This window comes from Anopheles stephensi, chromosome 2 (assembly GCF_013141755.1).
Source record: "Anopheles stephensi strain Indian chromosome 2, UCI_ANSTEP_V1.0, whole genome shotgun sequence".
In the NCBI taxonomy this organism is placed as follows: domain Eukaryota; kingdom Metazoa; phylum Arthropoda; class Insecta; order Diptera; family Culicidae; genus Anopheles; species Anopheles stephensi.
This window is the reverse complement of record NC_050202.1, coordinates 84,123,877-84,147,839: the sequence shown is the minus strand read 5'-3', so window position 1 is coordinate 84,147,839 and position 23,963 is coordinate 84,123,877. Positions and strand designations below refer to the sequence as shown.

At 48.0% G+C, this 23,963-nt stretch overlaps 1 protein-coding gene across 3 annotated transcripts in view; it reads right to left on the bottom strand.

The window, feature by feature from the left end:
* The window catches only part of LOC118507579 (nuclear receptor subfamily 2 group F member 1-B), a 73,380-nt gene that overhangs the window by 13,181 nt on the left and 36,236 nt on the right, over positions 1-23,963 (bottom strand). For 2 of the 3 annotated variants that reach the window (XM_036046233.1, XM_036046235.1), the window contains exon 3: positions 19,669-21,621. In XM_036046233.1, coding sequence (XP_035902126.1) covers positions 20,258-21,621 — 1,364 coding nt within the window. In that variant the 3' untranslated portion in view covers positions 19,669-20,257. Of the gene's footprint in view, positions 1-19,668; positions 21,622-23,963 lie in introns of those variants that run through there. The other variant, XM_036046234.1, reaches the window with a different exon arrangement.

The window sequence follows — 23,963 nt, the reverse complement described above, 5'->3', positions numbered from 1 at the left end:
CCAGAGAAGCTGGCGCGGTTGGCCGTTAAATGAAATTATTTTAATTCGTTCTGGTGGCGAGCTTCTGGTTTTTGCTCGTTTGGCGCTTACCGAAACACGGTGTGTTGTGTCTAACTTTTTTTTTTCGGTGGTTTTCGGGGCATTTCCACTGTATAGCGTGGTGTGCACCCTTACCGTTTTGCGGCGGTGACCGTCAACTCTAACCGAGGGTGGAAAATTTGCTTGCCAGGGGTTTTGTTTTATTCCACTTTTTTATTGGGGTGATTATTGGCTTAGTGCTGCGGTCGAAAGGCAACACCCGGTACGATGACGGCGTAGCGCCAGAACTGGAGTAAAGGTGTACATTGCGTCTGGATGCTGTGTGTGGAAAACAGCGGACGCCGAGCGCGATAGAAATGCACATCCTTGCTGGGGATGCTGTTTTTGGAGGGTATAGACCACGTTGTATCGACCGTTAAGGCCTCCTGGACTGGAATGAAGTTGTTTGTTTGGTTGACGTTGTTTTTTTTGCGGTTCTGACGCGACGCTAGTCTGGTCCGCATCGATCGGCGCTCGGTATACGGGTTGCGTTAAATTGAAGGTCATACAGTCGCAGCATCATCAGGCGAGAACTTGACATTGAATCGATGTCACTTGGGTGACATCCCGCACGCCCTAACAGATCCACACCAGCGTGTGTACGTTCTTATCAAAAGCGGTAAGTTACAACAACCAGATCATCAGATCTCCCGTTGACAAGCGAATGGAAAGTATATTTTCAATTCAATCACTCTCAATTTTTTTTTCTCTGCGCAGGACACCGTGCGTCGATGAAAACATTCATCAGCGCCGCTTTTCAACGCTGAGGACCGGAGTTGCAATCTCTTTTTTTCCATCAATCAGTCAGACAGAGCGTCAGCATCGATCATCAACGTCCGGACGGGGCAAGCTTTTCCGCTAATCGAACCGACACACACACACACACAATCGAATGGAGCAAACGAACGAAGCTTTATGCAAAACGCGCCCCATCTATCCGGGGGTGTCCTACTTTAGCGATGATGGATTCCATCACTAATGTCACGTACGAAGCAGACCAAGTTGAATCGCGCGTGAGATCAATTTTCTAACGCATATTACTATCAACAGTATCACTAGGGATGAAGCGAAAAAATGAAGGTTTTGTTAGAGCGACAAGAGGGTATAAGCGAGCCAAGTTCGCACTTGATCGTGCCGTGCGTCCGACACCTTGCGCGCGGTAATAAGGAGGTCAGAGCTATAAAACCCGGACCTTCGTAACGTTGGCTGGCCACAATGCCCCACAGTGGTATCGTGCTGAAAACGGACCGTAAACCGTGGATGGAGACGGACGACGCAAAGACGACGCATATGACCCTGGAATTCTGCAGCGCGAAGAATGTGCGCTAGAGGATGGGGAAATGGGCAGGCCGAATGCTAGCTGTGACTAGAGGCTATCATTAGCGATCAATACCCGGTGCGCGGTTCGTTAGGGACGTATTGGGAAGAAATCAATCCAATGATCATCATCATGTGCGGTGTATGGATTTTGCACGCAAAAATCGAACAAACTGAGAGGTGTACCATGGGTACGGCGTGGTGCAATAAAAAATAACAATAATCTAACGTAATGGACACTGACAGGTTGGGTGGGATGGAACCGGTGCGAGCACACATTCCACCGCTGACGAGGTTGTGCTGCGTTGCCGATGCTGAAGAGGTCAGACTGTACGGTGCAGCAGCACTATAACCTGTGCATAGGATGGTCGAGGGTCGTCGGTGTGCCTGATGCGCTTCGTCATCATGAACAGGCTCCAAATAGGAGCTCTTGTTGCGGACGGTGAGTGTGAGCTGGACCTTCGGCGGACGTTTTTGATCCGTCTAACCGGATCGATATATAAACTATTTTAACAGTAACAGAAGCTAATCATTAGAGGAGCTTAGAGTTCTTGAAGGCTCTTAGACATCTCACTATAAGGGGAAGTCATATTGCACAAAAAATCGCAACGTTGACCAGTCGATAATAACCTGCTTTTGGCATGTTTTTCCCAACATCAGCTCTAAAATAAACATGTTTAGGGATGGTCTCGGCACTCGTCGTTGCATGGCCTTATGTGCCTCTTCATATTTTGCACACCCTGTCTAAAACGAAGCCATTGTTTGGGCTGGACCGGAATGCAATTTCAATTTCAGTTAGGTTGTGCGGATGGTGAGCATTGAAAAATCTATTACCATGCCTTGGATGGTTGTAAATAAATGTCGAGGTATAAAATAAAAAAGCAGAAGGACATAGTACAAGCGATATGTCTCTCCCGTATCGGGCTGACCATCGAGAAGGGAATCTCAAATTTAATGTTTCGCGGGGAGGGTGAAGCTACGCTCTCAAAGCTAGCCTTAGTGGTCATTGAGGGGTTGGTTTCATCGGTTTACCGAAATCATTCAAATCTACTGGCCAGCCCAGCAGTTCCTCCCCTTATTCTGACAAAAAAAAACCCATACCATCCAGAAGGGACGTCATCATGGGTCATAAAACCACCTTAAATTATGGTGATATTGAGCGTAGCAACGAGGTTTTTGCACAGAAAAAACACCCGATTGGTGTAATAAAGCAGTAAAACGATGGCCACGCGAGATGATGCTGTCCACCAGGGACGCTTGGTTTTATCTCGGTGGGTGGAAGAGGTCACATTAAAGCACGTATCCTATCCTTCACCCCAGTGGCAAAAGGTTGTGATTTTGTGCTGAGCATGTTTCTTTTTTAAATTCATGATTAGACGTGGAATAGGGCGAGAGATTTCATGATCGGTTGCGACAGGTCATGAGCCGGATTAAATTCTTGATCTCTCTGTTTGGCTGTGTTTTCAGTCTTTAGGGGACGGTTTGGGAGTTTGTGGAAGAGGGAGCGAGAGAGAGAGAGAGAGAGGGGGGAGAAATTAATTTTCATACCAATCTTGGACGGTGTTGCGTTGTTTTGTCTGAACAGGTCTTGCAGCAGGGAGTGCAAGCCTTTCCGAGCGCAATGTCGTAGTCAAATCTCGTTAGACATTCCGGTCGTGGCCTACCGCAAAAAGATCCTTCCTTCCCGACCGACTGCGTGCATTCCCCGGATACACTCTTATATCGATCATTGCATTGTTTTTCTTACGAATCTCTTGCCCAGACCCAACGTGTCCAACGTTTTTGAGGCCGCGCAAGATGCTGTGCGGTGCGAAAAGACTCGGTGCCGGGACCTTGCGAGATACCTCAGTTCCGCAAAGCTGAGTATTGTTAGCGGCGGAGGTTCAGATTCAGATTCAGTCGCCGCGTGGGTAAGGTGGAGCGCAGAGCGCGGCAGAAATAAATCTTGCAAATATGATTAATTTGCATAATGTAATAATGGGCAACGCGCGCGTCCGCGGGACCTCTGTAGCGATTATGCCTTTGCCGGCATATCGTGGTCGCGTACAGCAACATGTGCGCACATGTTGTTGAGCGTCCATGAAATTATGCAAAGGTACGGAAACGAAGATGGAACGCGATCCGTATGGAAAAAGTGCATACGGCGAGCGTGCGTGTGTCCTGAATTCTTGCGAATGCCGCAGAAAGTGGAACCATATCTCTCGCCGGTGATGACGAAGATGCGTGAGAAAATTAACAAGTACCTGGCCCGTACTGTTACCCCGGAGAACCTTGAACTGTCGCGGGTTATGGGCGGCTTTCTCCACCGCCTTTAATGTACGTGGTACTAACTGTTAGATTGTAATGAATTTTCGCTCGAGGTTGTACTTGTGAGATGAGAGATGCGACGTTGCGTCAAGAGTTTGTTTTGACCGGTAGGAAGAAGGTCAGATGGTTGATGGTTTCGAGATTGCGTCCAGCTATGGTCGCACAGCTGCACCAAACCGGGAGCGGTTTGTTTGGTGTGTAGCTTCAGCTGATCCTAATCCTGTTTGTCCATCTTTGCTCTTCTCCAGCTCGTGACCGACACTCAGCCCGTTGCCATCTGTCAAGCCAATCCCAAAATCTTGGTCCCTAAACAACTTCGAAACAGTAGCGTCCGCACAATACCATCGATTATCTGTGATACGGGGCAAAGCGAACCGTTTTGTTCGTTATGCGCAGCATTGTGCGGAAGTAAGTTCCGACCGGTCGTCTCTGTAACTTTAGGCGAAGATGTTGCGCATCGCGATATGCAAGGCGGCGGATGGTCAGATGTCGAAGAAATGGTGGTGGCATCTTCCGAAGTTCTGAAGCTCTAACGGGGTTTTTGGTTTCGCGCCTTGACTCCCAAGATCTCGAGGACGCTTCGAAGGAAGGGTTATGGTGTTTTTAGATCCTCAATTTACCCCGGAACATTTACAGCATGACCACAAAATCCGACTTTTATTGGTACGCGAGCCGTAAATCACACTCCGGTAGCATGGGCGAAGGCGAGCAAACTGTGGAGAAGCAGCTAGCGAGTTCGACCAGCTAGATGGTTATGACTTTTGCGACCCTAATGGTTACCAATTGATGACCCGCTTTGGTGTGCGGTTAACGTGGTTGCATCTCGGTACTCTGACAGTCTTCCTGTGGCTGTGGCAAATCGGCAAAGGTAACACACTCACCGTAGGAGGCTAATGATGGCAATAGGATGTGACTTGGTTTTCACACATTTCCTGCCCACTTCTTGTCGTTCTCTGTGCGGTGTTTTCTTTTTCTGCGAGGTGCTGGCCAATTTGTGATGTCGGAAAGGCATCTTGTGACCTTTCGCAATCTGAGATGGTGTGGTGTTCAGGTGGCGTTTAGGTAGCTTCAGGGATTAAGGTTGACAGATGGAAGTCATTTGAATAGGGGACCACCAGGTGTGTGCACAGTCACAGGAGAAAGAAGAAATAGGGAGATGAGAACAAACATTTCTGCAGAATGGAAATCAAAATGCTCAAGTTTTTGACGATGTACAAGCGTCAAGCGAACTTCAGGTCAAGCGAGTATAGCTTGAAAGCTTCAGAATCATCAAGAGTATTGTTAAACCGCAAGAATGATGTGTCAAGCTCCCATTAACAACTCTAGAATATTGGACGAACGAATGTCTGGAGGTCTTTCACATGTCAGTTTCGGGGAACCGTAATAGCGGATCTCCATTTGATCCTAACCCGCCCGAACGAACTTTGAGCGCCACATCTAACGAAACTCCCTACTCCAATTCGGTTCGATCGATCCAAAACAACATCAACCGTGTTTATGTCGAACCTGGACATGGGTTGGACCCACCCCGTACGAGTACACAAAAAAAGGACTAGCTGACACAGATCAACGCCGGCCGGTCGGTCGCCGGGAATGGGATTTTGATATTAATTTTCAATTAAAAACAAACAGGTTCAGCGTTTAATCGATTTTATGTTATGGTAGAATTATTCAAATTTCGCTTTTATTTCGATGTTTTTACGTTTATGACGCTCTTTTCGGCTCTTTGGGACTAGCGGCGACGACCTGGATCCAGCGCAATGGCCTACGAGGATTAGTGTCTCGGCCCATAGCCAAAGAACTGGGTTGGGTTCTCGAGATAACGCTCGAGAGAATGGGTGGCGGAGATAGGAGTTGCTGTGGTCCGAAGACCGGTGCATGCAAATCCGTGCAACCGCGCTCCACCTCCACCTTACATCCCTCTCGACTGGACGGGTGGCACGGGACCGATAATACCAATAATATGCGTAATAATAATAATGGTAATAACAATAATAATGCTAAAACGGCATGCACTGTGAAACGGTCAGGGCCGCGGATTTTACGACCAATCTGACCACCGAGCCCCGGCAAGGGGATCGATTTTATACGACTTTGCGGTGTCAGATTGATTTTTATTTTCGGCACCACTGGACCGATCCCCTTTCGCCACCTCCCTTCTCGATGCCTTGAGAGGGGAAATGCCAATGGGAAACCGTCGTACTGGGGTGGAACAAATAATTGGAGAGAGAGATAAAGAAGGAAGCGTGGAGGTACCGAAGTTTAATGAGATTATAATTTATGCTAAGTGTAATAAAACGACGCATATCCGTTGACAATTATTGGAGCCTCTTTCACCCGCTGCTTTGCTGTGGACGGGAGATATTCAGCGCAGATACGTGCAGTGCGATCTTCGATCTGGGCGCGAGGATTTGGTTCAATCGGCGATCGCGATCGGGTCCGGTTGATGGGCCATACGATGCGGTCTAACTTTTACGACCCAATAAACGATCCGTTGATGCCTTTTTTTCAGATGTCATATCATCTTTGAGATCGCCCGAGAAGGTGCGCCCGATCCATTTGGCTGATCATGTCGCTGTCACACCGATGACATACCGATCGCGCTGTGGCCCTGGTACTATTTGCCTATCGGACATGGGCGTCCCGTGTCCGATAGACAAGGTGTTGGACCAACATGTGTTCTCGTCTATTCTGTGAGCCGTGCCGTGCCCTGTAGCATCACCCATTCTTCGGCGTTATGAGGCCCAGTGCCGATGCCGGCGGATTTTTTAATGCCGATGTCATCGTTTCCCCCGGAACGCGGATGGGAGGCTTTCGGGTTTTACGAGCGTACAAATTGCCCACTATATGGCTGATTAAATCGATTAAGGGTGGTGTGGACGTGGATAGGCGAAAGCAGTGCGCGTTCGTTTGGCTGATTTATGGTAAATCGGTTAAGTATGAAGAGATTTGGAGGATGATCGTGGACGAGAGGTAGGACATGCCGTGTGCCGATGTTTATGGTATGGTGCGAAATTGAAATTAAACGGAACGAGCACTACCAACGTGTCCGGTGGTCCGCTCTAATTAGAGACCTACGGCAGAAGAGTCTACTGATATGCAGAAGAAGTCTAAATGGGCTTCTTCCCAATTTTTGGTAGAAGATGCGATGGGAGACCTTGAAGATGTGCTGGCGTTATTTGTGTTGATCGTAAAAATGCACATTCGATAGCTGGATTGGAGTAGTGTGTTGCTTCATTTGGCATTGAAAGGCCGCCAAAAAAAAACCCCCACACAAGTAGGATCCTGCAGTTTGATGAGTCTCCATGAAGTTCGGCTGTGACTTTCTTCGTTGGACACTGAAGGAGGATAAAAAAAACCCGAAGGCTGCACTTTGGAGATGGGAAGGACATTAACACTTCTTTATGCGCCGAATGTGCGTTCCAAGAGGCTATCACTTGACCCATCCCAGCCGATATCGATGCTACATCCCACCAACTGTGGTGGGTCCCGCGTTTTTATGGATCTCATTATGGACCGACCCTGCCAGTCGCGATCTTCAAGAAGCAAAAAAACACGCGATGACTTTAATCGCGATGTCACTTGGAGCTAATAAAAGCAGATTCCCAATGATCTCCACGCCTGCCGAGGTGGGCGATCGATCGATCGGAGGAATGCTGCGTAATCGTGGCGGAGTTTTCAAAGTGATGCTGGTGGTTTAACGAGCGATATTTGTACCGCGCGCTGGTCGTAAAAATCGCTCGCAGTTCGATAAACTCATTAACTGGCCGTGGAGCAAGGCGTGGGCAGTATCTGACCTATACGCACGCTTTTTAGAGGCCTTTAATGCCCGATGGGGTGTCCCATTTTACGAGCACCTGGCGGGAAAATGGTAAACACAGGCGGCCGCCTAATCCAACCCATCGGTAGCATTTGGAAGGTGGAAGAATTCAATCTCCCGTTGGATAGTTTGTTTTAACTGTCATGAATATTCGTTCCTTATGTGTTTGGATGCAGCGTTGGGCGCCTATAGCTATCTGCCTTAAAAGGATCTTGGCAGTTTATTAAAAGATCCTCTTCTTTAGCTACGGGTGTTGCGCCTTCACCATAATAAACTCTCAAACACACATTGCACGGTCTATTCAATTTGTAGATTTATTATTGTGTCCCAAACAGTACATCAGGAAACTTTTGATGTTTTGACACCTTCTCCGATTTTTCTGAAGTGCCCAAAATTCTTCGCCATCCTACACAGCATTGTTTCTTCAACTGTGTCGAGTGTGTGTGTGTGTCTGTGTTGCGTCCAGGGAGTCCATTTATCTAATCGACTTGAATGACTTTCGATAATTGAAGCCATTAAAGAGACTTGTACACAACACACTGCGTTCCGGGCTCTGGGACGCGCGCGCGTTGTAATTTCGAGGTAGCAGCTCATCATCAATAGGACGACAAGGTAAACACCTAATTTATGATCCACTCCGGTTACCCTTGGTGTGTACCTTTTTGCGCCGGGTCTTTACTAGTGCGCGTTCTTTCCGACGCTTGAGGGTGTTCGAGTTGCGGGATGTCGACAGTGTGTCCCATGACGCTGTTGCTGCTGTTCAAGAGGGCACATAATAGTCCAGCCGGTCCCTACAATAACGCACCGACGAAGGGGCGAGAGATGTGTGTGTGTGTGTTTGGGTTTGTTTTCCAATAAATCTTTACCTCCGTACCCAAGCACGCACACGTGTGCCATCACCACCCGCCAACACCCGCCGGGTGTTCTGTTGGACAGCGGGAGCCTAAAGAGCATAGATATCGTGCGATCATAACACAATGTCAAAACAAGCGACGAGTTTGTTCCTGGTTGTGTTTTGCTTTTTGGCGATGAATGGGAGTACAAATGAGCCCGGGATCGCACCGGATCGGGATGATCGGGCGGTCGTAGTTTTCTACGATCCATACGATCCTTCAACTTGAACTTCATGTCTCGAAGAAGGGAAGATCTCGAGATCTCGGCACAGTTTTGCAGCGGGCTGCACAAACTCGATAGGACACAACGATTTATGACCCAACAACCGGGTTTGCGCGTGTATCTCCATCTTGGATATTGGTGCGCCCATCTTGAGCGGTGAGTGGTAGAGCTTTCTCAAAAACGGCCTGATAGAAGGCCTTCCTCTATTGCTGCTGCCGTGCGGATCGTTGAGCGAATCTTTTATTGTTCTTGACCCAAACACCGGTGCGGGATACTGGCGGAATGTACTGAATGAGGCTCTGTTGCGATAATGCCTCGAATCGTTTTGTGTCTTATCGCAGTCCCTGCCGAAGCTCCTATCGGTGGGATACGCTCCACCGTTGGGACCGTTGTGCTTTATCTCCCACCCGGAACAACCGAAAAAGGGAGCAGCAAGTACGGCAGGAGGAATCGTAAAGCACCGACGCCGAGTATGATTTATGATCGCGGGTACGCTTGGTGAGCGATATTCTCGTGAGATGGGGTTTCTGTGGCTGTATTTCGGTTTCCTGGTGAATCGAGCAGCAATTGCGGAAAAAAAGGCCTGCTTCGTCCACCAGGCGTACCATGGAAGATACCGCGATCGATTGGGTGAGTTTATTTGAACCCCGTGTGTACGAGGTGTAAAATTTATAAATTGCACTTTCAAAACTTCGTGAGAGAACACGGTGTTGTACACATATTCGCCGGTTCGTCTGAAACCTTCTTAAAAGCATCCGCAAGATCGTGCCGAGAGCGTTTGGGACTAGGGAGAAGCGAATGGAAAGTTATTATGTCTTCCTGAAACGGCCCAGCGGGAGTTTTTGTCATTTTCATTTATTCAATAATAAATATTTGAGCAACTCTTTCTTTTCGTTGGTCGGCCAGTTTTGGGAGTGGACCCGCTAGAAACTGGAACGCGAAGCCACCATACACCCGATCGATCCGAAATCGATTCGCCGGGATGGTGGGTCTTTGTGGCCCTTAGGTCTTCTCGAGTTCTTCCGTCGTTCTCGAGCATCGTTGTGTGGAGCTGTGTCCGCAGCAGGAGTTTTCCCCAAACCGTGTGCTTTATCTGATTTCGATTTACCACCTCCGGACGGCGAATGACTTTTAGCAGCCGGTTTGTTGCCTCTTTCTCCATTTAGCCCGCTCGTTCCTATCAACAGCGTAGCATCATTTGCCAAGTGCACTTGGGCCCGCGAGTATACCGCGATACCCGTGGCGCGTACCCGTCATAAATCAGCATCGAAATGAAGTGTAAATATTGCGCGATTAGTTAATTATTAATGATTTATTCAATTTTGCACCTTCCAGATGGGAACGCACTTCGGCAAGCCACCATTAGGAAGAAACGCAAGAGTCATGCTGAGTCATTGGGGCTGTGATTCGTCAGTGCGCGGCTGTTGGCATTGTTGTTGGTTAACCTCTGGGGCGGGTATGATAAGCGTTACGCACGCTTGCCAGGAAAACGCCTCATACTTTCACCGAGGACCCACTGGGCAAAGGTGACAACCCCGAGGCGATTTGAAGTGCAACGGTACCGATATCAATCACATCGAAGGATGGAGCGGAGATATCAAGAGAAATTCCAATTCCAGACGCGAGTCGGTGCATCAGGGTGGAATGCAGATATCTTTCGCCTGGTTTTTGCATATAAAGGCAAGTTGCAGAGCGTGTAGCTGGAAGTTTAGCTCGGCAATTGCTGTTTGAGTTCCCATAACATCTGTACCATTTTTTGAGGGACATTTTAATCCAGTTGTTCAGGACCCGGTGAGACCGAGAAAATGATTTATGTTTTTACACGCTCGAGTTCTGTAGGAGAGTTTTATTGCTCCATAGAAATTTATTGCACACGGTTGATAGATCTGTTAGACATGGTTTGCATGTTTATGGTTCTGTTGTGATCGGTCGTTAGAGGTCGATTAGGTTCCTTATTGCTTAATGCTCATGTAGCTGGCTAACCATTGGCAATTTCAGTTATTTATGGGAACTTGAGGAACGACAAGATTTCACCAAGGTTCTGACGAGTCACTAAGGTACACTTCATGAACCCTTTTTTTTACAATTGTCCATCATTACATGTCTTTGATTGCTATCGTAAACCAGTTCAAGCTATAAAGTTGTGTACGGAAGTGTTTTGAAGAGGTCTATGTTTATAGCCCAAAACCTTGAGGACATTGAGCTTTCCAGAGTTCATCAAGAAGTTCATTGGTTCAGCCAGAGTTCAGCGAATGCAGGAAGGTTATGGTGCTGTTTTCATGGGATCGAGTCGGAATTCTATATTATTATGAGCCGTTAGTGTGGAAAGCTAAGGGTTCTACTGGAAAGCTACTAAGTTCTATATCCACATAATTTTTTTGGTCTCTAGAAACTACTAACAAAAAGGTAAGATTTTTTAGCAGATTCAGCAGTTCCAGCTGCGGTATATCGATTAACAAACTAAATATGGATTTTAATTGGATTGTGAATATCTCTTCTCTACCGACACGCAATAAGAACTGGAACAACATCTGTAAACTCAAACACAGGGATGAATGTTTTCCTTCCAGCGTGGCAGAAAATCGGTACGGTAAACAACCGGCTGCAAAACGCCCCGAAAGCCGAAAAAGCTTTCGAAAATGTTGATGCGTGTGCACTCGAGAAGCGAGCTCGCGTGTAAATACAAACATTTGCACCTACCATTTGCGGAAAGAATACAAATGGAACCGCCGCGGACGCGAAGGACTCGGAACCCTTCACGCTACCGCATCGAAAAAACACAAACACACAGAGAGGATAATATTGCACGCATGGGTGAAAATAATGGTAAAGTGTAATCATAATGATAAAATTGAAATTTCACTCGTCGGCCACGTGAAAAAAGAAGAAGAAAACCGCCGAAAAAATTTCCCGGTGTAACGCTGGGAAAAAGGGTTGCCAATTTATTCTGCTTGGCGATGAGCGATAATAATATCCTTGTTTGAAAATTAAATAAAAATATTAACTCCACGGCGCCTGAGCCTGGTGATGAACCTCGTGGCCTGGTGGATAAAAAAATGAAGAGCGCAAGAATGGAAAATTGTGAAGAAAATAGATACAAGAAGGGATCTCTCTATGGGTGGGTTCCCCAGGAAATGACAAAATATTCTCATTCCTCCCAGATGATGATGATGATGAGGATGACGACCGAGGCGGTTGCATTTAACCCAAAAAGTGCGTAACGCTCGGTGTTCATTCCGTTTCGCTGATTTTTCTGTGATCAGTGATGGCTTTTTATTCTAGGTTCGTTTGTATTTGTTAAACCACAAGGAAAAAATGCGATTGTTGAGTTGAGGTGGCTGTAATGGTTGGATGGATGTCCCTGGTCTATGGTTGGCATTGAGAAGGGAGCCGAGTTCGCCGATTTGCTGGTAGCAGTCCCGGGAAACCGGGGAAAAAAGGGGTTAACTTCAACATCACCCACTCGAGGAAATGTGGTGTATTGTTGTGTTATTTATCTTCTTAATTTGATTTTCGGTTTGATGCTGTTTGTGTTTTGGTGCGTATGATGGGATTTTTCGATCCTGAGATGTGTGACTTTTAGTGGAGGGAAGCGAATTTTCACAGAAGCAATTTGGAAAATTATTTTCCACAAATTCTATGTAATTTAACATCCAAATTTTTAGTAAAATACAAGTTTGCGGAGATTGGAAAAAAGGTGAAAACACCTCACTCATCCCTGTTCTGGACAATGGCCACCATAGATGAGCTGGAACAACGTATCTATTCTCCAAACCCAAAAATACGCTTTTCCAATCTCCTCCGATGCATTGTTATTTTTTGGTGGAAAATCCTCCACTACCAAAAGGAAAAGCACGCCGTTTTGGAGGTTCACCTTTCCACCTATTACTGCCGCCCCGACCCGACCGTATTGTCTTTTGTCTTTCTCCCGAACCGGAACTGAACTTGTCCACCATCGCCCGGCGTGGTTGTGTGTAATGGAAAACCTCACAGAAAAATTAATAATATGGCTTACGAAGGATTATTTTTCCCTATCCTACCCGTGTTTTTTGTTTCCTTCCCTTTCTTTTGCCCATCGCACAGCTCTTGATTTGGTGTTATTGGAAAATGGCGCGGTCACCGTTCGTCCAAGGTGTCGAAGGTGTCTGCGGCCCCACAACGTGGAGAGGTCGCCAAGCTTCCAGGGGTAGGCGCCAAATGCAAACAACAGCGCACGATTTTCAGCTACGCTCCCGCCGGTTTGTTTATTGTTAGTTTTTTGGTCTAGCCGATCGAGTGCTGCGCGGCTGCTTTACAGGAACCGAGGCCCAGAGACATCAATACCCAGGCCTCGCTAGCTTCCGACCGGTCGGCGTTTCAGCAAAACCGGAAAGTTGAAAGCGGGCTCGTATCAGATACCGGATGGATGCCGACGACCGGTAAATAAACGAGACTGAACTTACTACCGAAATTCGAGCAGTGCTGGCCGGCGATGGGTTTTTGTTGATGTTTCCGGCCCGAAAAAGCGGTTGTTGTTCGCCGATGCGCTAAAGAGCTTAGCCCGCGGGCCTCCAGGTCCTCGTTTTCGCATCCATCCGCTAGTGTGCGATCGGGAAAATCCCGAGTGCTGACTGCAGCGTCGGGCCGCAGTCGGAGGATTATTCTATTTTATTATATTTAAGGTGATTAAGGTTAGGTTAGAGGGCGACAGTCTGTGTGAGAGAGGAGGCCGTGTGCACTGTTCTGCGGCGTTATCGCGGCGAACCAATCGAACTGTCGCGGACATTGGCCACCCTCAATGCGCTGACCCAAAGTGAATCACCTAGCAGGTGAACCTTTCGGGTGGGACTTGCTTGGTTGGGTGTGCACTGGTCCGGCAAGACCCATGCAATCCGGACTGAACAAGCCAAAGACAGGAAGGAAGTACTTGAGTGTTTTTGTGTCCACCACCAACCTCTAATGTGATTAGTCCGGTTATAAGCTTATAAAAGCAAAGTTTTCAACTTTCGAATATCTGAATATCCCACACGGCAAAGCGGAAATAGAACGTTGTTTGAGATATTTTCATGGATTAAAATCGATCTCCGTCTCGGGTTACTGCCTCGGGCCTCCGGGGTAGCTTGTAGTGGAAGGAACCTTTCGATGACCTTTGCAGTGTAAATAGGTTACTTCCTGGTTAGGCATTGTGGTTCTGAGGTGTGAAAAATGTACCGCTTGTGAGTGGTGTGTAATTCGTAGGATTTACTACACATTACATGGGGTAGTTGTGCCACCGGAAGTCTTCCGAGCGCTAGTCCAAGGTTTCTCCCCAAACATGTGGATCCTAAAATAACTCTAAGGATACAGACGGAACTTCCAAAATTGTATTGTCCCTTAAACAAGAATTCAGAGATTACTAGCCAATGTACATATACTATCAGCTGTTAGAATTCGCAAAGTTCCTGCCACTTGTATCACTATGTACTTGAAATGGGTCAAACTATCGCAATGAATCGCCATCCTCCAAGCAAATCCCGTAATATCGCATGAAGTTTCCAATTGATTGGCACATTTTCTAGCGGATATTCCCTCTGCTGCGCGTATTGTAATGGACCTCAATTTATCCTCTATCTCCTCGCCAAACACATCCGAATGCGTGTCCGCTCATGTGTGCACAGGCAACCGGTGCGATAAACTAGCAGATTTTATTATCTACGCAGAAATTTACTGTATTTATAATTTGCTGGCTGCTTTATTGTTATGATGATGATTATGTTTTATGGCGTTAATGGTGGGTCCGGCGAGCACGGATGGGATGTCCGGATTGCGTGCATCCCGGTGCGGTGGTCGGTGGTTTAATCCGTCCGTCCGTTCGCTCGACCTTTCGCACCTATTTTTTGCGTAATTTTATGTGCAATTTTATCCCCCGTGGTTCGGTCTGCTGTGAAGTCGCTGCGGGAGTACTGCAGTTGTGGCATTCACAGCATTCTAGGAGATGCATGTGAAGTATCTCAATTGGCATACCTCGATATCGACACCTTGGAGAATGCAGCAGTTGCAGTGTATCTGGGTATTCTCTGAAGAGTTCTCTGAGGCTCACCGTTCACCTTTGCGTGTCAATAGGTCTGTTGTCGCATGAGTCCTCTGAAACTCTGCAGCGAGGAGAACTGACACTGAGCAAACAATAGACCGCCGGTTCTGCCCTCGCACGTGTCACCAAGTTTTCAATTGCTCTCCACACATTCTGAGTGGTGAGTTGTGCCGCGAGTTTTAGCAAGTGATAATTAACCTTTTTATTGTGGCAAGCGAATGAAATTATAATTAAAATATATATATTACTAGACCGCGGTAACCCCGACAAGGATTTACGCGCATTCGCCATCCTTTTTCGGGAGATGGTCAATTGGACACTTTCTGTATGTGTGTGTGTGTGTCCAACAGGAGGGAGGCCTTATCGCAGCTGTCCTTGTGGTGTGAAACGGACAGGAAACCGCAACCGGCTGGAAGGTGCTAAATGGTAGCAAGTGTTTGGTCGTGTGCCGACCATTTGTACCGGATGCTTGTCCACCTCGAGGGAGACCTAGCGCCGCTTCCGGGCGAGATGAAGAAGGGGGAGGGTTTTTTTTTGGGGGAAGTATGTAAATTATGTTACACGGCCCGAAAGGGTTGGTTGGCGGGAGATAAATGTTGATTGTTGCTGTGCTGTGTGGCATGTCGGTGTGGCCTACCGAATCCCGGTTAGGGGATTGAGTTGACTTCCTGGTGAAACGAGGTTGAAAGCGATGGGAAGTTGGTAAGCCGCAGCTGGCAAAATCCGTACAGAAAGGTTTGCTTAGGGTTGATTATTTATGCCATTAATCGGTGGCGATGTGCGATGGTGGTGAATCGGATCATCTCCTAGAGTTGGGTTAAGTTGTAAAGGTTGTGTGTGTGTGTGTTTTTTCCCCTGGCATTGTTTTCGGTGATTTCCGGAGATTGGAATTGGTCTGTGTAAGCGTGAAGGTGAAGTCTTAATGAACGTTGCAAATTTTAATACCAGAGAGATAACACAGCGTGAATGAAATTGGGAAGCAATGTTGTTGGAGTTTTCTTTTTCGGGAGGGAAATTTTTGGTTGATTAAAAAACTAACACTCTGGGAGTTTTTCTTGACACCTTTCCCCTGTGATGGCTACGGTGCCCTTTAAACTGAGCGTAACCGATCGCAAATGTCACTGTTTCTTGTTACTGTTGCTCAGTAAGTAGTGTAGTAAGTGTCAAAAGCATTTCGTTACGGTCAGCAGTCGTAATAAACGGGGCAACTTCGGTTGTCCGGACTCTGGTTGTCGAAAATGTCAGTGTCGATGCGCAGGAAATTGACATTTCCCGGGGAAATTGAAGCACCCCCTCCCCCTTGCAACCGTCGTCAATCGAGCAGCAGAACAATAGTGCGACAGAGGTTAGTGTAACACACCTCCCGAGTGAAAATCGAATCGAAAACCTTGAAGAGCGGGAGGGATATTAAATTAAGCCAAGAGGGACACGCTTATTGTTATGGGCGCCATCACGCGCGCCCGCACTCGCATTACCCTTTGGCGGAACGGACAGGGCAACCTTTGAGCTTGAGGTTTTGTTTGAAAATGACACCCATTGTTTTGTGTGGCATTAGTTTTTGATATGTAAATTTGGCCCAAGAAGATTAAACAGATCGCTGCTCCCTCCATTCTAACGTACGCTAACTACTGGCAACTTTATGGCTATCCTGTACCCAGGATCCTTGTTTGGATCTAGGGACATCTCACCCCCCCCTCCCCCCCATACTAGATAAAGACGACAAACAAATCGGTGCCAACGACCATTGCTGTAGTGCCTCCTGTGTGTCCCCGGAGGTCGAAGATTAGTTGACTGGATAACAGGGCAAACAGTGCTGATGGGAGCATCCCACAGTAAAGAGTGGGCAAACAATTTAATATATTAAAGGCCCCAAAACTACTACTAGCGGTGAAACTGGTGAAAACTTTATGCCCAGCTCTCGCCCAACCTACGCTGACAGTTGGCCGGAAACGGAAGACCAACTTTTTGGGCAACCATATCCGATCGTAATATTTTCGTGTCGGGGTGTGTCGTAGGTGTCTGGGTAAGATAAAACAGGGAATCAATTTGTGTAACACATTCCCGTCGGATTATACCATTGTGCATTCTAATTAATCCTCCACCTTCTGGGGCCGTGCAAGTTTGCCGAGCACGAGATTCGACCTTGCGATCTTCGGGAGAAGTGGAAGAAAAATGTGTGATGCTGTATGGAAATTTATCGCCAGTACGTGGAGCACGTGACAATGCGGATCTACCGGATGCGTGTGTGTGTGTGTGTACCACGGACTGTGCGGCACATCTTACAGATGTTTGGCATCGATTTTTTTTTCTCGCTTTCCCTTCAAGAACACATCACAGACATTCCTCTGGATGCATTCGGAGTTGGGTTTTGGGGGGTGTTTTGCTTTTTTGTGGGTGAGAATTTAAAGAATGTTGGCTTCCACGGTCGTCTGCCGTTTGATCTATTCGCATGATTTAATTGTAATCGAAACAAGCGACGCACATTCCACTTCCACGGAAGTGATACTGTTGTTGTGGCAATGTTTTTATTTCCAGCTCGTTGGTAGATGTCGGAAAAGGTCGAATGCAGTAAAGAACTCAAATCAGAGAGGCACACACACAGGAAAAAAATGAACCCCGTGAAACCATAACTTCCACCGATTTTGGAGGAAAACCTCCCCACTCACAACACACCGACACACATGATACTGAATGGTGGAATTTATTGAGCGGAAGAAATTGATTTACAATAATTCTTGCGCTTTGGTGGACTTTATTTATGGACTATTGGGGAGTTTTTCTGTTCTTTTTCCCAGTGCAAAGTTTTTTCCTTCCATTTCATGATGATCAGACTATTGGGGGTTTTTGGGAGCGAGTTTTAAAAAGGTCAATAATTCTTCGCTAGAGAATGGCGTGAGATGTCATGGTGGTTGTTCATAAATAATATCATACGAGTGCACAACACCGAAATGAGGTTGAATCTGGAAGTTTAAAATAAAATCCTCTCATTGATTCTTGAAGTTCCCAGTTGTGCCGTCCAACGTGAAGAACGGCGAGCAAATCTGTGAATCAGACAGACAAACTCCCGTGGTACATTCCATCGGTGTTCCGTTGGGTTTCCGTTGCGAAAACATCGAATTGGTACATTACAGCTCTTGTAAACATCGCTAATTTATCCCGGTGCGATAAGCGCTTCGGAAACGTGCAACCTTTCCCTGGTCGTGTCGCCTAGCCAGGCGCCAAGAGTCGTAACATCTTGGCACGAATGCCTACCACTCCAGGGTCAGCTCTCCTACGTGCGGAAGGCAGTGAGGAGCCTGACTCGCTCCCGCAGGTTGTGTGTTTTGTGTTGTGAAATTATTTCAATTTAATTTCCGCGAAACATGCACCCTAAAGCGGCTAAATGAGCCCAAACACAGACACAGAGCCCGGCCCCAGCTGAGTCGCGCCTCCATTAGCAAACGGTTGGTGGTGATCAGTTCGCGTGAAGTTCAAGCGCACCAGCTACGGGTAGAATCCCGCGAAGTGACCATCTTGCTGACCTTTTTTTTTATGCGGTAAGGCGTCTTCCGTGAGGGTGAGATCCGACAAAAGGACTACCGACGGAGTTGAAGAATTGAAAAGAAGAAACGGTATACACCTCACGGTCAGCGTCTCTAATCTCGTACCGGAGATCCTTCCGTTTCGACTCGTTTTTTTTTTTTGGGGGTGGGGGAGTTAGCGTTGGATAATGCGAGATGGCCCGGTGGAGGTGGGCGAGATGCAAGAATTGCGCTTTATTTATGCACCAGTTCCCGAGGAGACAGAGTGTGACCATTGCGGTTGCGGACTCGGGGAACGGATAACAAACAGTAAGGCCCGCTAGAAGCAGCTCCGGCGGCAATAGTGCTACTGCTGCTGGATGCTACCTTCTGCAGCACCAAGGGGCACGAAGATTGTCAGATGGTTGGGCAGTGACCGTCTGGGAGTGATAGGTACGCCAGGTACGTCACGAAACAGCGGCGCTTTGGCGCAGTCAACGTCGACGGCGAAGGACGAGCACACCGTCGTGGCGTTGATGATGATGATGAAGATGAAAATGCACGAGACATGAATTCATGTTTTGCGTTTGTTTCACTTCACATCTTCCATCTTGGCCGTGGTCGACGGATTTTTTTTTTCTCGTCCCCCTACTTCACCTCCACCCCGACTGGGACGAGCTGAAGCCGATGTGGACGATCACTTGTGGAGAACGGTTTTGGAGAGGCTGCCCGGTGCAAGTACAAAGCAAACAACGAAATCTTCAAGAGCGAACCAAGCAATTCCTCGCAACACGGCCTCACATTCGGTGTACGGTGCTGCCGGTTGTTGTGTCCGATTCTGATTCCGTTTCGTTTCGCGTTTCCCATCTTTAACGGTGCGATGTGCGGGAAGCTCACTTCACCGGTAATGTTATCCGAAAAGTGGTAAACACAAGAGCGCTGCAGCGAAATGCCGCAATGCGAGTCGGCTGAAGGCATCCGTCTCGCGCATAATGTGCAACATTTCTGTTCGATGTCGCCCCGTTACCGGGAATGATGGTTAGGAATTTGGAGTATGTGACGCCTCGTGCGCTGGATTGGTAGAACCTCGGGTGTGTGCGTGTGACTGTCATTCGAAAGGCAAGAAAATACGGAAATTCTCGAGGAGTGATGTACAACCTAATCCAATCTACATCCTATCAGCTACATACAGGAATAAAGACACATCGGCGAAGAAACGGTGCGGAGACCTGATTGCGACACGAATTCTGACGAACGACACGGAGAAGATTGAATCATGCAGAATGCGACAAGCAAGTACGCGTGACGCTATCGGAAGCAGGGACCCTTAAGAAGACCTCATCCGAAAGACATGCAAGACGCGAGGAGACTAGAAGGCGCAAAATGCACCTTCACGGGACACTCTATCGATTGGGCGGACTTCGACTAACTATGGCGACAGCATCGCAAACTAAACGGAACACGGGTACTACGGGTTTTTATTTTTGCTAAACGAAATCGCATTTATTTTTCACTCTACTTTTGCTGTTTGCAGGCCACGGCCACGAGGCTCGCGTCTAATCTAATCCCATCCTGAGCGAACTGTGCGATGAAGCGGAGAGCAGGTTATACAGCGCAACAAAGCTAGGAAGAGAGGTGGACCAGAGCTAGAACCCACAGATGTGTGTGTGTACAGATGGAGGCTTACGAATCTACATAACCAACGCTTACACAGTACAGTACACAGAGAGTGGAGCATAAGTTAAATAAATAGCTTACGAGACTATGATAATAGGGAGATACATTACACTAGGCTATCGTTACTAGAGCTATGGATACATGGCAACGTTGACTTGTCTCGTTTTTGGTAACAAATACTGATACCATAGGATGCTTATCTCTGTACAGAACAACTACGAGCTAGGAGACTTAAATATTTAGGAACTAAGAGATACCGCTTTGCACAGTGCGATGAGGTACATTGTGTCGATCGGAGTGATATGGTTTTTCGAGTGAAGTCACACGAGCTAGAGAGAGAGAGATCAGTCGAAAGATCATACCCTCGGACACAAAAAGTCACCGTGCAGTACACTATCGTCTACTCCAAGGACTGTACGGGGAGAACTTGTAGTCCGAGCTACTCCCACCATGGCTAAGATACTTGGGACCGGCCGATGGCATCGGACCCTGCAAGCTACTGCTACCGTACGGGGTGAAGATACCGTTCGAGCCGAAACTGGACGAGAAGGCCGAACCGACGGCGTACGGACTGCTGCTGCTCAGATTGACAAAGTCATCGAGCGTGCCATGGTACGATCGGTTCGGTGTGTTCTGGTGGAAGTTGAACAGCGGAAGCGGCGGTGTCTTGGACTGTGCATTGCTGCCGAACAGTGCGCCAACACCGGCCGCCACGAGCGATGGCGAACTAACACTGGGTGCCGTAGAACTAGCGTTTGACTGCTGTGTGGTGGTTAGGTTATGGTTAATGGTTTTAAGATCATTGTTGTTGTTATGGTTATGGGCGGTGGTGGTGTTAATCTCGGCGGTGGAACTGCCAGCCGGTAGTGTCGTTGTCGTCGTCACCGAAGGGGACGCGATAGAGGACGCTACAGCGGTCGGCTGCGCACCGGACGTATCGGCCTGTTCCGAGTTAGACACCATGGAGGTGGAGGACGTTAGTGAGGAGTTACCGCTAGAACTGTTGAGCGTTATGTTGGCAACGGAACTGTTAGGTGAGTCGGTTGTGTTATGCCCGGTGGTGGACGTGGAGGAGGTAGCATTGGTAGCGGTACGGTACAGATGCACCTGCACCAGATGGATTACGTCCGATTCGGACTGGAGGGAGTGTAGCTGGGTGCTGGTTTTGGCAAGCAGTGCGTGGACATCGCCGAAGAGATTGTCCAGCAATTTACCTGTGGTAAAGAGGACTATCGCCTTGAGGCAGGAGTATTCGGCCGAGTCGACGTGCAGCGCCTTCAGCTTTTCCACCTGCTCCTGGAATATCCGGATGTGGTCCATGAAGGCGACAACCCGATCGGCTGCCATGGGGGAAGCGTGCAGACCGGCCGCCGCCAGCAGCGGGGCCACGTGCAGCGGCATCGAGCACTGGGAGGCGTTCAGCACGAACAGCTCGGACCAGACGAGCCGTAACAGGGCCACCTGATCGGTGACCTGGAGATCCGGAAAGAAGGGTATATTGCGGGCCCACTCGACGGCGGAGAACAGTAGCCGGGCGGCCAGCTCGCAGATGTTGTCGATGCCCATAATGTTGTTCGTCTGCATGCACTGGCCGTACCGGGACGTGGGGTACGGTTCCGCTCGCAGCAGCAACGAAATGTAGGAACTAAGGTACGAGTGACCGTTGAACCCGGCCACGGAGTCACCGTTTGGTATGGAGTACTGGCCGTACGGTATGCCCGGCGGTTGTGACGGTGGAACTCGACCTCGCTGGACGGCTGTAAAGAAAGAAGCGGACAGAATGGGTGATTAGTTGTGCTGCAGAGGAAAAACCAGCGCCCTCTACATGACAGATAATGTGCGTTTCAGATTTGGTTTTGGGTCTGTGCCTAAGTAACTCGAAGGTCCGTTGGAGTGGTGACATACTCCTCTTTCGTTGGAATCGTGCAATTGTAATTCAATTTCGTTTTCTTTAGAGCATCCAGAAATTTAAATATTCATAGCCCAGTGAGGCAAACGGGCATTTCTTGCTCCGTTATTTCTGTCAGGGCCACTTAGAACTATGCACACAACACCACAAGTACACGTACACCGACACGGTACTTGAGGAACTCTCTGGGGGCGCGGGACAGCACGCATTGGACAACTCCGGCCGAACTCAAAGTGCTCGTTGATTATGATGTTGTGCGTGTGTCTGTGTAGCACCCGACGCCGTTAATCCGCTTTCCATCCGTATCGCACCCTTGAAACCCTTCATCATTACTACACCCCGATGCCGCGCACTCCGACCGAAGCTACAATTAACTCTTCACTCTCTTCCCCCCAAACCACGACGACCACAGCAGTACCCGGCAACGCGCACAGCAACGGTGACGCGAGCTTGTTGAGCAAACAATGAAGTTTCGAAAAAATGAGCATTAATTATTTATGATTATTACTGTCATTGAGTGTGTGCGCACTCTTCCCCCGCCGTCGTCGTCGAAGTAGCACCTTCGATCGTGGTCTTATGAAGAGAGAAAAACGACCCATCAAAATGGACTAAAGAGGGAGTTTTCTTCCTATACTTCTTGCCAGTCGTTTCATTACCTTGGTCCCAGCATCGTTTCGTTACTTATCGAAGGAGCGCTTTGATTAGAAGCAGCGAGCGCCTACCAATGTTAAAGTGACCTAGACGAGCTAATTGTCGTGCAATGAAAGTCGCGGGAAGCACTCTCTGAGGAGGGTGTCTCGGTTGGTGTCTTATCAGTACCATTTTTGATAAGCTCGCGATCGGAATGTGTTTTGGTGTACGGCGGTGTGTAAACAGTCCATTCGATTCGAGGATTCATCTGCCACTGCGGACGATTGCAAAACACTCATTATTTATTTACATTCGCGTGCACCGGGTGTGTGTGTGGTTGATTCGTGTGCTCGAGATGATGTCCTCCTGGTGGTAAAATATCCTCGACAGAAGCGTTATGAACATATTTCGCTGCTCGTGATTGAACTGCCGCTGGCGGCGGCATCGCCGTATTGTACATTGGCCCCATCCGATAAGAGGTATGGTAATTGAATCAAAACGCAGCTTAAACGACCCGGCAACCTGCTGCCGGCTGAATCGGTGGCCGTGTGTAACTGTGCAGCAGCGCTTTAGCCGCTTCGTAAAAGCGAACGTGCACTTTAGCCCAGACCGAGCGCCTCAAGCTGTGAGCCGCAGTTTACCGGCATAAATCAGATAATTAAGGCTAGGAGCCTTAAGAACGGTGGTGGTAGTTTGCATGGTACGACGAGCGAGCCCCGCATCGCATGTACCGGCGCAGAAGATGTAAACCAATAAAATACAGCCTTTAAAATCGCGAACGAAAGGATCGGCCATCATTTTTTTTCTGCCTTTAGGCCTCCAGTGTGGCTTTCACCGGTGAGGTTGCGGCGGCCGTGTATCGATCTCCATTCCTCTCGAGAAAAAACGGAAAGGAGGGGGGGGGGGGGGTGGTGCACAAAGACAAGAGGTTATTATTGTTGTACGGGCTCATGTTAACACACACGCGAGCATCGATTATTAATGCTATTTAAAATGAAATAAAATAGCCAATAAATCTTTTTCCCTTGCTGCACAACAGGACGAAGTCGCGCGCGCGAGCGCCCGTGAAGGGCGGGCTGCATTTGCGATCGTCCGTTGTTTCTGTGGGTGGAAGCGCAATATGGCACTTGGGGGTTGTTTTGGTTTTTTTTTATGATTTTTTGTATGTTATGCTACAGCATGGGAAACATAAAGTGATTGCTTTTGGGCCGCTCGAAAGATGGGAGTAGAAGAGAAAGAGGCAAGAGATGCTAGCCTTCGGTGCCGATCAGGCTAGAAGAGACTAAACCGAAAGAAAAAAGCAATTTGCTGTGCAGCTAATCGTTTATGGCATTTTCTCTCACGTTGGCAGCTGGTGGATTTTAAAATGGAAATTAAATTAGCAAGATCTATGGCTTGTTTTGTAGACGTTTTGTCTGAGTGTGTGAGTGTTTGGCGGGAAAGCTTTTACTTTGAAAAGGTTGGATGCTTTTGTAGGTGGTTTACCTCCTGGAATAGAGGTAGTCGAATGGCGTAGTGCGTTGATTAGCGAAGTGATAAGTTGAAGGATTCTAGGATCGA